The sequence below is a fragment of the Triticum aestivum genome, chromosome 7A (assembly GCF_018294505.1).
Source record: "Triticum aestivum cultivar Chinese Spring chromosome 7A, IWGSC CS RefSeq v2.1, whole genome shotgun sequence".
Lineage (NCBI taxonomy): Eukaryota > Viridiplantae > Streptophyta > Magnoliopsida > Poales > Poaceae > Triticum > Triticum aestivum.
The window spans coordinates 549564642-549577837 of record NC_057812.1 but is presented as its reverse complement, the minus strand read 5'-3'; the positions used below and the strand labels follow the sequence as shown (position 1 = coordinate 549577837).

Genomic DNA, 13196 nt, shown 5'->3' with positions numbered 1-13196 from the left:
CCCACCTCCTGTTTCCTTTGTATAGTTGAGGTTGTGGCCCACCTCTGTACTTATATATATGTGCCTGGTGCACCAATCAATACATCGAGATTGCACAGGCCATAACTTGTCCTTCTACAAAAACAAAAGGAAGCATCTTCTGTCCATAGTTTACATTTACAATGAGCACCATATACATATATTCACATGAAGAACACGCGAAATGCACACTAACTGATGGACCAAGAAACGTTGGCAACTTATGAAATTATCACATCAACACCCTAAGCTAGCAGTCCATCAAACAGGCGATGAAGAATTAACTTCTACATGCATTCGACATCAACAACCTACACGTAAAGAAAAAGAGGAAGAAAAGGAAGATTACAACGATGGACTTAGACCGTCGTTGGCGAAGAGCAAGCACGTGCATGGTGATCACGATCGGCCGGCGACGAGGAACCGGAACGTGCCCGGACTCAACATGTGGTACCCGTGGCGCTGTTGTTGTTGGTGGTGGCCCCTGCCGGCGAAGCGAGCGCAGCTGGGCGACGACGCGACGCCGCCCCCCTGCTCCATCTCCCACATCACCTCCATGAAATCATCGACGGCGCAGGGCAGCTCGAGCGGGCCGGCGCAGCCGGCGAAGCCGTACTCCGTCTCGGCCTCGTCCAGCAGCGCCCGGAACAGGGGGTGGTTCGCGCACCTGGCGCGCACCGCGAACCGCTCCTTCTCCGGCCCCACGAGCACGGCGAAGTACCCCGCCGGCACGGCCCACGCCGCCGCCCTGCCATCGGCCGCGCGTGGCGACGCCGGGGCACTGGCGCTGCCGCCACCGCCGTAGGCTGCCGGCTGCCTCCGGTGGCCCAACGACCGGCACTTCTGGAGCGTCTTGGCCAGGATGTTCTTCTTCTGACCCACCTCCTTCATGGCTGATCGGTGTGAGAAACTATCAACTGACAACGGGGAAGGATCTAAACAGAAAAGGTATACTGCAAGTACTAGTAGCTAGCCGGAGCTAGCCACGGTCGTAGCCTTGGTGCAGGCGGGACATGTCCTTGGTGGCTTTGGGGACGAGGAGGGAGAGGGCGCTCCCGGTGTAGTTCATGGTTCTTCGCGGACGGCAAGAGGCGAAGGAGGCATCGGCGGAGTATGAGGTGATGGTTAATTAGCTTCTCCCGAGAGTGAACCAAAGTTAGGAAAGCAACGAAGAGTATGAGGTGCTGGGCGTTTGGAGAATGGGACGCAGGAGCTGGAAATTAAGGTCCAAATTTAAAGGAGAAAGGGAGCGCCTCAGCTGCTTTCTCGCGGTGGTAGCAAGAAGAAGAGGTTCAGATTAATTAAGAGCAAGCTAAGAATGGCACATATGCATGCGTGGGGTGAGGGCTGCTTTGAAAGTTTCTTCTTCTTCTTGGCCCCTTGAGACGCGGTGAGAGGTAGCTAGGCCGAGCCCTAAAATATACTAGGAGTAATGCTAGTATGGGATCAATACGTGCAAGTTGACTGGTTTTAATTTTTGGGTCAGTCGACTCACACAAACAGGTTTCAGTCGATTTGTTCTTTGCACAATTGCACTGCAGCCTAAGGGCATCTCCACACTGACCTGTAAACCGGACATCGCATCCGTTGTTCACGGATAGAGAGTACTAGTCCGCGAACACTGATGTGGGAGCCGGTCATTCAAAGCTATCCATATATATTTCAAACAAGGTTTAAAATAACCAGACAAGTGTAAGTAAACCCGTCGGATTTACATATATGACCGATATTCCGGTCGTTTAACTACAAACCAAAAAAAGCTATAGTTTATACCAGACGGCCACCTCATACGCGTGTCCACTGGCCACCTTGCCCGGCCGCACCGCTGTCGCCGTCCCTCCAGCAGCAGTAGAGCCCCGGTGGGCCGCGACAGCCTTGTCCGGCACTAGCCTTGGTCAGTTTATCTATTTCTCTATAGGCTTAGTGCGGTACTAGCTTCTTCTGCAAATTTGAAGGAGCCTGCTGATAGAGCTCCCTTCTCTCCACGCCTCACCGGGTCACCACCAACGAGATCATTGGACCTCCAAGTCACAGAATCTGCGTGCCGGTTTTCATCTTCAAGGATGTGTCTAACAAACACTGGCCCTGCATTTGCCTTCTTCGTCCATTGCTTGTCGATGTGAGCTAAGATGAATACTCCCAGCACATGTCTGCATAATATCGCCGAGAAAGCAAACCTGCAGCAGTCACACCAAAGCCTTCTTCTCGGCAACATTGCAGGCAACAGTGTGCCTGGTAGGAGGATCACCACCTCTTTTGACATAGTACTTGGCTTCACAAGGGATGTCCTGAACCTTAACAGCGAGAGTGATCTTGTTTTTTGTGTGGAGTGGGTGTGCCTTCGCAGATGTTCCCATCTACACTAGGCTCTTGTAAATATTAACTCTGTCTTCTATAAAGATATGGTACGTTATTGGCGTACTCTCAAAAAAAAAAACAGCGACTCAATCAACTCCGTTTGGAATATTTCAGAAGCAGCCCTGGTGTAGACGCTCGCTGCTTGTTTTTTCAAGATTGAATTAGTTTTCATGAGTTGCTCAGGTGGAAACGAAGCAAGATCTTTCTGAGCTTCATCCATACACAATCTGTCTATCTGTTGATCAAATCTAGGAGTAGTGAAAAAGGAAAGCAGGGGAGCTCTTGTACTGATCACTATACTCGTTTTAAAAGGCATTCATAATAACATCAGAATGATAGCACAGGAATCACCAGTAGCAAATAAGATACGAGACCATACCATAAAGATGGATGATTCTTACACCATCATAGTGAGCATTGAGCAGACACTTACGATAGGTGGACCAAACACAGACACGATACTACCGCCAGATCCTTGCAAACGATTAGAACGGATGCTTTGCAAAGAACGCACAGAACTACCCTGGATTCCATGCCATCATCCATTGGCTCCCGCCTTCCCGGTGCCATGGATTACACCATTGACGTAGGACCCACTGCCATCGTCTGGTACACCGAAGTAGGATTGCTGAGCAGGCTGCGTTGGGTGGCTGTAGGTCAGCGACTGAGCATGCACGGGCATGGCAACATGCTGGTGCTGCTGGGGGTATGCCTGGGACAATGAGCTTTGCGATTGCTGAAGCAAGGAATGGTACTGCAGCTGCTCATGGTGTTGATAAGGGTAACGTGGCTGTGGAATCCGCGCCTGCTGGAGGTTACCTTGAGAACACGGATCCCATTCTGGCAAGTCATCGTCGTCGCCATTGCTGTTCCAGGGTTGGGCTGCAGCAGATCTGTTACCATACTTGCGAATCAATTCTCTCACTCGGTCTGTCGGAGGAGAACTGAGAGGTAGATGCTGATGGCTCCTGTAACTCTGTGGCACTGTCACATTGGCAGCCGAGTTTGACACGCTAACGAAATTGTATTCAGGTAGGTCATCATCATCCCTAACAACACCAGAACCAAAGCCAGGAGGAACATCAGCGGTTACAACTTCCTGATGAGAAGCATTGGAAGAGCGAGATGATGGCTGAGAGATCATGGGCATAGCTGAACCAGAAGTGGCAGCCTGCTTCTTGGAGTCCTCTTGCCTGTTGGGCACCCTAGATGAGGCATGGGGTCTTCGCCACACAACGACTCCGATGATAGATGTTCCAGGCACAGTAAAACTACCCAAGTGCTCCTTTGGCAGGTGGTCAGCAAGTATCTGAGCTGCCTTCCCTTGAGAAGGACAGAGGTACAACTCCACCCCTTCAGAAGGCTTCACTAGCCCTACTCTCTCATCTGCTATATATGAGTCAATAGTCTGCAGAAGAATGATAGATTGTTAGCAAATCAGGAGCTGTGTGACAGTGTAAGCTTCGACTCAAGAGCAAATACTTGAGAGATAGTAAGGAGGAACCTTTAAGAGATGATGTCGACCACTCTCAACAGAGCCCTCCTTCCAACGTAACTCAGTTACCTGTAAAACAAGTGACAGATGCTCAATGTAAAAAAAAACAATGTTTTCAGGAGCAAAACTCAAGAGTAGCCAGAAAGGTGTGAAATAGGTACAGATTACCAGAAATATTCGATATTTGAATTCAGTACAATGTGAACAGGGCAGTCTACCAAAGTCTAAATAGTACTAGTAGTTTATTTGTTATTCAAATTCACACAAAAATATGGATGTTAAAATGAGCATACAGATTCCAGTTTCTTTGTTCAAAAAAATAAAAGGTTCCAGTTTAGGGCCGTAAAATTCATATGCCGCTATTTTAATAACCTTGCTCTATTGCCACTGTTGACCAAACTTCCTGAGCTAGCTGTGACAGGTAAGCAAAAACCATTTGCCCTTCGTCACAAAAGAACTGATCCAATATGGCCCACATATCAGCTTGTTCTGTCAGCCTTGGGCCACCAGTTAGCTAACCTCTTCCTAACTATCCCAATCTTATCTCCCCTTCTCTTTCACTGATCCATGCCTACTCATCAAATCTCTGCCAAAGCAGCATCGATGCCTGGGTTGGGGCTCTGATCAGACTGCCTCCACCCAACCAACTAGTCATAACAGCCCAAGCTTATGTTATCTTCTGCATGGCATGGTAGACTAGGACCATAGCCTGGCGATGCAGCGGCAAATTCCAGCAGGTGGGAGCATGAAGGAAGGTCTCTCGGCTGCTGGAATGGCAAGAGGCAGGACCTCATAAGGAGAGCGAAGTAGCGTACTGTGTACCGTGGTTCTGTGTGTTTTGTGGGCTTGTTTTGCTGTGCCCCCAGCAAGTAACTTTCGTGTTTTCCTTTCTTTTTCCCTTCTAACCTTGTGTTTGTGTGAGAACCTTCGGTGTTTGTATCCTTATGGCTTTATTTATAAAGTGGGCCATGAAGCCTTTTTCGGTATAAGGAGAGAGAAGAGATGACACGAGGCTGAAGCATGGCAATGGCAAGGCTTGGCAGAATGGCGAGAAGGGCAAGCAGCAAGGAATGTTTATTTGGCGTCAATAAGGGTAGGGAAGGTCTCGGCGATGCTATCGACAATGGTATTGCAGCAAGGGGGTGAACAATGAAGGAACAACATGTAGGAGGGTGGTAGCAGCTTCAACAAGGTTCAGTGAGATGCGAGGCCTGCCATGTAGCCGCTACCATGGCTAGATCGGGCCTAGGAGAGCGGATAGCCAAACACTGACAGAGCCTGTGGCACGGTATGGTGCCCAACAGGGGAAGAAAGAAAAGTTTGGCTTGGTGTGGCATCAAAGAGAGGGGCCAACAAATAGCTTTTTCATCAAAAAGAAGATGAGGACGAGATGGGTATTATGAAGAAGTACAACATGAAAATACCCAAGTTTGGTTATCATTAGGATATCCGTAAGTTAATAGTCACACTATAGAGTTTGTTATTGTTTAGAGATAGATTACCTAGATCTCAATCTCAGAGAAAAATAGTCCATCTACCTATAAAACTAGCAAACTATATCTAAGAATAGTCTATCTATAATAAATGATAGTACAATAATAACTAAATTTGGGCATTTGCAGCTGTCCACGGCCCTAGCAAAAACAGTACAATTTTAAGAAGTGGTGATAAAATAAGGAGTGTCTGTTTTGCAGCGGCATTTCAGGTATTCAGTTACTTGCAGTAGCACAAGGCTTACAGCATGTGTGCAATCTGTGTGATTTTATTCTTTTTCAATTTAGTGCTTAAGTATGTTCGGTTGCTCACTAAGAGAAAATCATGATATTATAATGAATAATTATGTTGCATGTGGCGTAAACTAACACAAATATCAAATCTGACGGGATTTGGGAGCAATCACAGAAAGCCTGTGAAGGCACGAGTTTGCCTCACGCAATAGAATTATAATTCAAATACGCGGTCCTGCATACAGTTGCAGTTGCCATCATAAATTACCATATTGGAAGGGCGCAAGAACACATTGCATGAACCACGATACACTTTAACAGTAATGCTAAACATGTATATATATTCTTATCAGGGCTTTCCCTTTCCTTTCTTTTCTTGTCCAATGTTTATTCTCCCGGTCGCTTTGCAATACCATACTGTTGGTAAGAGCACCCTAACAGTATCGTACGAAGATGCTCAAGTTCAGTATGTCAAAGCTCAAAGCAATCTATTTGTTTTGCTATATAAAAATCTATCTGCACCTTTGTTAACCGTACACAGGTGACCTTCAAGAAAGTAAATGGCTCAATATAACACTAATGTAACAGTAAATGTACCAAATGTCACAATGTAGAAGTATCAAACTATTAACTAACTATACGATGACTAGGTGACTAGGTCTATCCATGGCTTGCTTCTATTGATCTGTTGCAGGAAACTCAGTTGTGTACACTACAAAGTCGACGGCTTATCATACGAAAAGATTATGAAATTCGCAGTACCTGACAATACTACAACTGCAACATATGTTGAGAAAAAAAAACTCTACATGGATCATGACAGGAAAGCGCTTCCTACTAGTATATGATTTTTTTTTGTGAGGGTACAAGATATACGCACACAACCATTCACACCACCCACCTACACACAAGTGTGGGTCTCCCACACATGCTGGCATGCACTATCCCATATAACATGAGATGCACCCTGAATAAATCGCACACCCTGTCAATCCTAGGGCTGAACCCAGGTGGGTTGGAACGAACAATCACGCTCCCACCACTAGGCCACAGGCCCATCCCTTCACGGTCTGCCATGTAGGCTTCAAACACACTAAATAACGGTGGCATTTAGGCCTTGTTCGGAATCCCTCCTCTCCGCTCTGACTCCGCGGAGTTGTGGAGCTCAGTTTTAGCCGCTCCGTGAAAATGAGCTAGAGCCTGGTCCACTCCGGAGCGGAGTGGAGGGAACGGAGAGGAGTTGAACGCAGCCTTAATCTTCCATTTTATGGCATCCCAGGGCCTAGACTGTGAACGGGTACACTGTGAGTTCACATGATAAAGAAAATTCAGTTTATGCAGATATGATGTAACCACAACGAAACACACGCAAGAGCACATGTTTTTGATGGGTCCTTACAATCAATTATTATCCTGTCAAAGCGACAAACACAACTGTTTTGCAAGGCAACAAGTGCAAGAATGTGTATGTGCCAGTAACAGAAAGGGTAGAATCCAATTGCCAATTTTAGTTAACAACGTAGTCATCAAACCAACAATAGCATATATGAAACCACACACAGAAATAATAGTTACCGTTATAGTACGGCTCCTGGATTTAGGAAGCTGTTCAAGAAATTCTTCAAAAGCACTGAGTCTCACTCTTCCCTTGATTTCGAGAAAGCGGCGCCACTCATTTGTAGATGGCTTTTTACCACTGCAAAAGAGAAGCAACATGACGATGAAATAAGGATGCCGCCAAAACATTGAGATGCATACTAGGACATGTGATGCTCTACATAATGAAATGGTCTGTTGTTCATTAAAATTGTTGAAATTACAAATTAAAGTACTTCTTGTCGTTAACTGGACATCTCAAAAAAATAAAGGTTAATCATGCATGAGTATCATAAGCAAGGTAGATGAAACAAACCTTTTGAAGATAGCAACGATATTTGTGATTGAAGACAAACTGAGCTCAATTATTCCCTCCCATATAATGTCATGTGTCAGCACAGCATCAGGAGTTTTCTTACACTGCATAGTAGATTCAGGAATCGAGCCATTAACAGTATCTGATTTTTCAGCACCCACCTTTTCAGTGGGGGATTTGACCAACACATCTCCCTTTGGTTCTTCAACTGGATCCAAAACTGGAACTGGTTTGTTTATGCGTGATTCTAATTTGGATTCACAATAACTTCTTGGAGACGACACATCACAATGAAATTGGAATTCTGATACAGCGGCCTTGTCCATGGTTATGAGAAAATTTGCTGACTTAGCTTTGTCATCTTTGTTAGTATTAGGATCATCTTGCAGGGCTCCAACGGACTGATCTTTGGAATGTGGTTCTGAATCAAGGACCTGCATGAATTCATCCAGTGACATGATCAGTGGAAGATTCTCCATAACCTTCAAGTCATCAACCATTGGTTCTAGCATGAGATAATTTTTCTCATTTTCTGGATATTCTAAATTGCATGATGTATTGCTGTTCCATGTCCCAACTACATCTTGCACACTGTTGTCCGATTCCTTGATCTCCCTGTGTACACTTGCTTTATCGTCAGATTTGGTTTGAACTGCAACGGGTTCTGATGTTACATAAGAAAGTGAATCACCACCAAGCTCAACTTCTACAGGGAAAACATCAGTTTCTTCCACCTCAACTTGAAATTCTCCCTTGTGTGTTTTTCTCACCAAGCGTCTAACGTCCACTTCTCTATCAGGAAGAACAACCATTTTTGCAAGCTCTTCAGCTTTAGCCATCCGCCACTCTGAAAGCTCCTTTGAAGCAAGTTCTTCAGTAGTCATTGCACATAAGCATTTAGGCATTATTTCTCCAGACAAGACTCGTTCCCTCAGCCCAGGATTGTTTTTATCTTTCAGATTGAACAGAAGTGATCTACCTTTCTCCTTGTACTTCTTATTAACTTCCCCAAATAATTTGAACAGCTCCTCTTCAATTATAAATGCCAACCTTTGGGCCTTATGAGTCATGACCTTCTTTCCTTCTATTACCTCATCCATGGTAGTTGCTCTTTTAGGCTCCGGACCAATTTGAGATACGTTAACCCCAGTTTGAACATCAGACATCCTGGCCCTTTTTGGATTGGGTTGTGACATGGATTCAGAAGCTCCAAGAACAATGTGGGGAGTCCAGCAAAGCCCATCACCTTGCAGAAGATCATCTAAAGAAACAGCGCTATTGCCCAATGCTTTGTTTACCAAGGGAACATGTTCTGTTCGTTGCTGCATTGGCATGTTTGATCCCAAATTGCTACATAACATGCCACCGTGTTCTCTTCTGATAGCAGCAACCTTTGTGACACTATCATCATCACCACCATCATCTTTACCTGCATCCTGGAATATGGCTGTGATTGCTTGCATTCTACCACCGTCTGCCTGCCTGTTCTCACCAGATGATCCCACAAGTGACACATTTCCAGAAGGTTTCTGCCCAACCTGCTGGTCAGAATCCGTACTCAAGGCAGCAGCCAGAGCCTCCCTGAATTTCGATCTCACAGACTCAGACAACTGCGGATGAGCCTTCGGCGGCAGTTCCTTCTGAACAGAACGCTTGCCAGCAGACACCTGCGACGGCAGCGACTTGAGCATCTGGACCTTGGGCGACATCGGCGTCTTCTTGACCACCGAGGGCGTCGGCGGCGGCGGCTGCGACGCAACCATCCCAGGAAAACCCGCTTGAACAGGCAGCACTTGCTGCTGCGGCGGCCTCAACGACACCCTGCTCAAAGGCCTCGCCCCGGTGAGGTCCGCGCTGGGCCTGGGCACGCCAGCCTGCGCCGGGTGCTGGCTCATGGGCACGATCAAGTAGGAGCTGGCCGGCGCCCGCGCGCCCCAGTCACCGGGGTGGAACGCCGCGGGGTACGGGACCTGCGCGGCCCGGTGCGCAGCCGAAGGCAATTGCGGCCGCCCCTGCTTCGCGAGCTCCATCGCGCTGCTGCAGACTCCAGACACACGCACGCACGCGCCGAGAGGTGAGACCAGTCCATGGCGGAAGGGAGTTAACTAGGGTTGCGCTGGCACGCCGTACGAACGAACAGCTCGGCGAGGGAAACGGCGCGTAGGCGCGCAATGCGGGTTTCTCGGAGAGCTCACCTCGGTGCCGTCGGAGTGAGGCGGCGCAGAGGCCGGAGGGCGGCGGCCGCGGCGGTGGCGGAGCGGAGGCTTGGTGGAGGGCCTGGGTGGTGGGGGTCCGTGGTAGGGTTGGAGGATTTGGGGGTTTTGCGCTTTTGGGGCGCGGTGGGGACGAAGGAGACGCCGGTGAAGGTGAAGGGTGCCGCCGCAGCACGCCGGCACGCGTGGGTGCGGCAGGGGACAAAATGCTGGTTGCTGGGCCTTGGAAGCAGTTGGGCCTCCGAAGCCATCGCTTGGAGCCCGCGAATGTGCAAGATTTGTTTTTTCAGCCCACGAGTGTGCAAGTGCTGTTGCTCGTGATTATTGAGTTTTTTCTTATTTTTTCCGGGGGGACGTGATTATTGAGTTGGGCTTCCTGAGTAAACTTCCTCCACCTTCTGTCTCTGTCACTCGGCTCTCTCAGTCTGACTTAGAAGAATCTTTTTTTTGGTGGCAGTGACAGACTTATAAGAATCTGCAGGAGGCAATGGGCAATGTGGCTTCTCGTTTTGCCCTTTTACATGTGACGAGTATGTAATGAGTACTCCCTTCGTTTCAAATTTGAACTGAAATCACGACGACTAATTTGGAACAGAAGAAGTAGTTCACGCAACATATATAACTCAAAAAAAGGGTAGTTCACGCAACATACGTACAAACGAAACGGTCTTACCTAAGCACTCGCAACAACCAACAACAAACCAGATATTAGCAGCAGCTTAGCATATGACTCCTTTTCCCTTGACTTCAGAGCTCAGATCAAATCGCGGCCTATGTCTCCACCCCACACACCGCGCGTGCTATATCGGAGTATTTTTAATCACGTGTCACCCCTTGACGGTCAACCCGCCCGTCTCGCCGTCGCCGTCGCGCGGTGCCGTCGATTGATTAACCGCGCATCGTCACTAACGTGCGTCGATCGGTTAGCCACAGCGTGCAGACCAGCGACGCTCCAACCAGCCCTGAATGCGGGCGGGCGGGGCGGGCCGTCGTTGCTGGCTTGCTGCCGCCACGCGCGGCAGGGCCGATGAGTCTAGTTGGGGGGGGTTGGTTGGTTGGTAGCCGTGGCTGTCTCCACTTGGCCGGAGTCGCTGTAGCCCGGTCTCCGGGGTACGCTGGAATGCAGCTGCGTGATGTCCACGGGCCACCCTCGGAGCAAAGACGTACTACGTGCCTCCGGGATCCGCGCTGCTTCGCGCGCGGAGGTACGTGGATGGACGGCGCTCGACCTTCGGTCAATCAGGCGAACAATCCGTCGGCAGATTGATGGGTGCTAGTCGCGGGTGCGGCGACTGAGACTCCGGAGGCGCCTCCGCGGTCCACGCATGCTCTGCATGGGGTCAATCGCGGTGTGCTCGTTCCAGCGCTTCTGCTTGCTGAGCTTTTTTTTATTTCTAACAGGGTGCAATCAAAATCGGTATAATATAAACACCAGCATGTCTTTATCCCTATGAATGCACACACGCATACTCTAACCTATGAGCATCTCCAAAAGACTAAAACGTCATAGTATCTTGAGATTTTACAAAGCCATCAAAGGCGCCTCATAATCGACGGGAAAGTCTTCTTTCACTGAACAAACATCACCAGAAGCTTGAAAAAAAATCCATAAACATTGAGAGCATCAATTCAAATCTAGAATTTGAATTCTAATAGGTTGCGGATACCACTGTTCCCTAACCATTCAACAACAAGTCTTTGGGCGTCTAACGTAGCACCTGCATGTCTCTCTGACTAAAGTTGCATGTATGTGGAGTACAGATTAGAGTATAAATTCTGAATTTTTTTTTAAACGACTTGAATCGGATCTGAATCATGTTCTATATTCGGCACGGCATTGAACCAGATTTTGAACATGTAGTTTGCCCTTGGAACACATGTGAGAGCATCAACAGTTGCATATGACAAATATGAGCCCTTAGAACAACTCTAGCAGACCCCGCAAGACCCGGCCCGCAAAACGCATTTGCAGTTCGAGCAAAACAGCATTTACGGGCCGACGCGTACTGGCACAGATGCAGACCCCGCAAACGGATCAGTAAAAAAGTATATTCGCGGAATATGCTTTTTTTACGGGTCGGCTATGCGGGTTCTGCTCGGACACCACCGTGACGACCCGCAAATAGATAAACTGCAAATCTCGCATTTGACATAGGATTTCACAAACAAGTTCAAATTCAAATGACACAAACAGTTTTACGCGTAAATAGAAGCCAAGTTCATTACGGCTAACGCAAAAGAGGGCCCTGCAAAAGGTTTGCGCCCATGTCCGGCATCATCTTGATCGATCTTCACTCCGCGCCATCGAGTCCACCTTGGAGTTCATCGGCGCCGCCGAATCCACCTCTGGCGCTTGTTCCTGAAGGAAATATGCCCTAGAGGCAATAATAAAATTATTATTTATTTCCTTGTATCATGATAAATGTTTATTATTCATGCTAGAATTGTATTAACCGGAAACATAATACATGTGTGAATACATAGACAAACAGAGTGTCACTAGTATGCCTCTACTTGACTAGCTCGTTGACCAAAGATGGTTATGTTTCCTAACCATAGACATGAGTTGTCATTTGATTAACGGGATCACATCATTAGGAGAATGATGTGATTGACTTGACCCATTCCGTTAGCATAGCACTTGATCGTTTAGTTTGTTGCTATTGCTTTCTTCATGACTTATACATGTTCCTATGACTATGAGATTATGCAACTCCCGTTTACCGGAGGAACACTTTGTGTGCTACCAAACGTCACAACGTAACTGGGTGATTATAAAGGTGCTCTACAGGTGTCTCCGAAGGTACTTGTTGGGTTGGCGTATTTCGAGATTAGGATTTGTCACTCCGATTGTCGGAGAGGTATCTCTGTGCCCTCTCGGTAATGCACATCACTTAAAGCCTTGCAAGCATTGCATCTAATGAGTTAGTTGCGGGATGATGTATTACAGAACGAGTAAAGAGACTTGCCGGTAATGAGATTGAACTAGGTATTAAGATACCGACGATTGAATCTCGGGCAAGTAACATACCGATGACAAAGGGAACAACGTATGTTGTTATGCGGTCTGATCGATAAAGATCTTCGTAGAATATGTAGGAGCTAATATGAGCATCCAGGTTCCGCTATTGGTTATTGACCGGAGACGTGTCTCGGTCATGTCTACATTGTTCTCGAACCCGTAGGGTCCGCACGCTTAATGTTACGATGACAGTTTCATTATGAGTTTATATGTTTTGATGTACCAAAGGTTGTTCAGAGTCCCGGATGTGATCACAGACATGACGAGGAGTCTCTAAATGGTCGAGACATAAAGATTGATATATTGGAAGCCTATGCTTGGATATCGGAAGTGTTCCGGGTGAAATCGGCATTTTACCGAAGTACCGGGAGGTTACCGGAACCCCCCGGTAACCTAATGGGCATTAATGGGACTAGTGGCGGAAGTAGAGAGGAGGCCAAGGGGCAGTCGC

General features: G+C 47.5%; 2 protein-coding genes across 2 annotated transcripts; both read right to left on the bottom strand.

The window, feature by feature from the left end:
- Positions 1-119: 119 nt before the first annotated feature.
- On the bottom strand, positions 120-1242 carry LOC123152386 (auxin-responsive protein SAUR40). The gene has a single exon (XM_044571946.1). It carries the CDS (start codon positions 907-909, stop codon positions 418-420), a length of 492 nt encoding a protein of 163 aa, XP_044427881.1. The 5' UTR covers positions 910-1242; the 3' UTR covers positions 120-417.
- Positions 1243-2634: 1392 nt separating this feature from the next.
- Positions 2635-9974, bottom strand: LOC123148131 (uncharacterized). The gene is made up of 5 exons (XM_044567492.1): positions 9706-9974; positions 7511-9547; positions 7174-7294; positions 3881-3940; positions 2635-3784 (listed from the first exon to the last, which is right to left on the bottom strand). Exons 1-5 carry the CDS (start codon positions 9972-9974, stop codon positions 2915-2917), a joined length of 3357 nt encoding a protein of 1118 aa, XP_044423427.1. The 3' UTR covers positions 2635-2914.
- Between the last annotated feature and the right edge of the window lie 3222 nt (positions 9975-13196).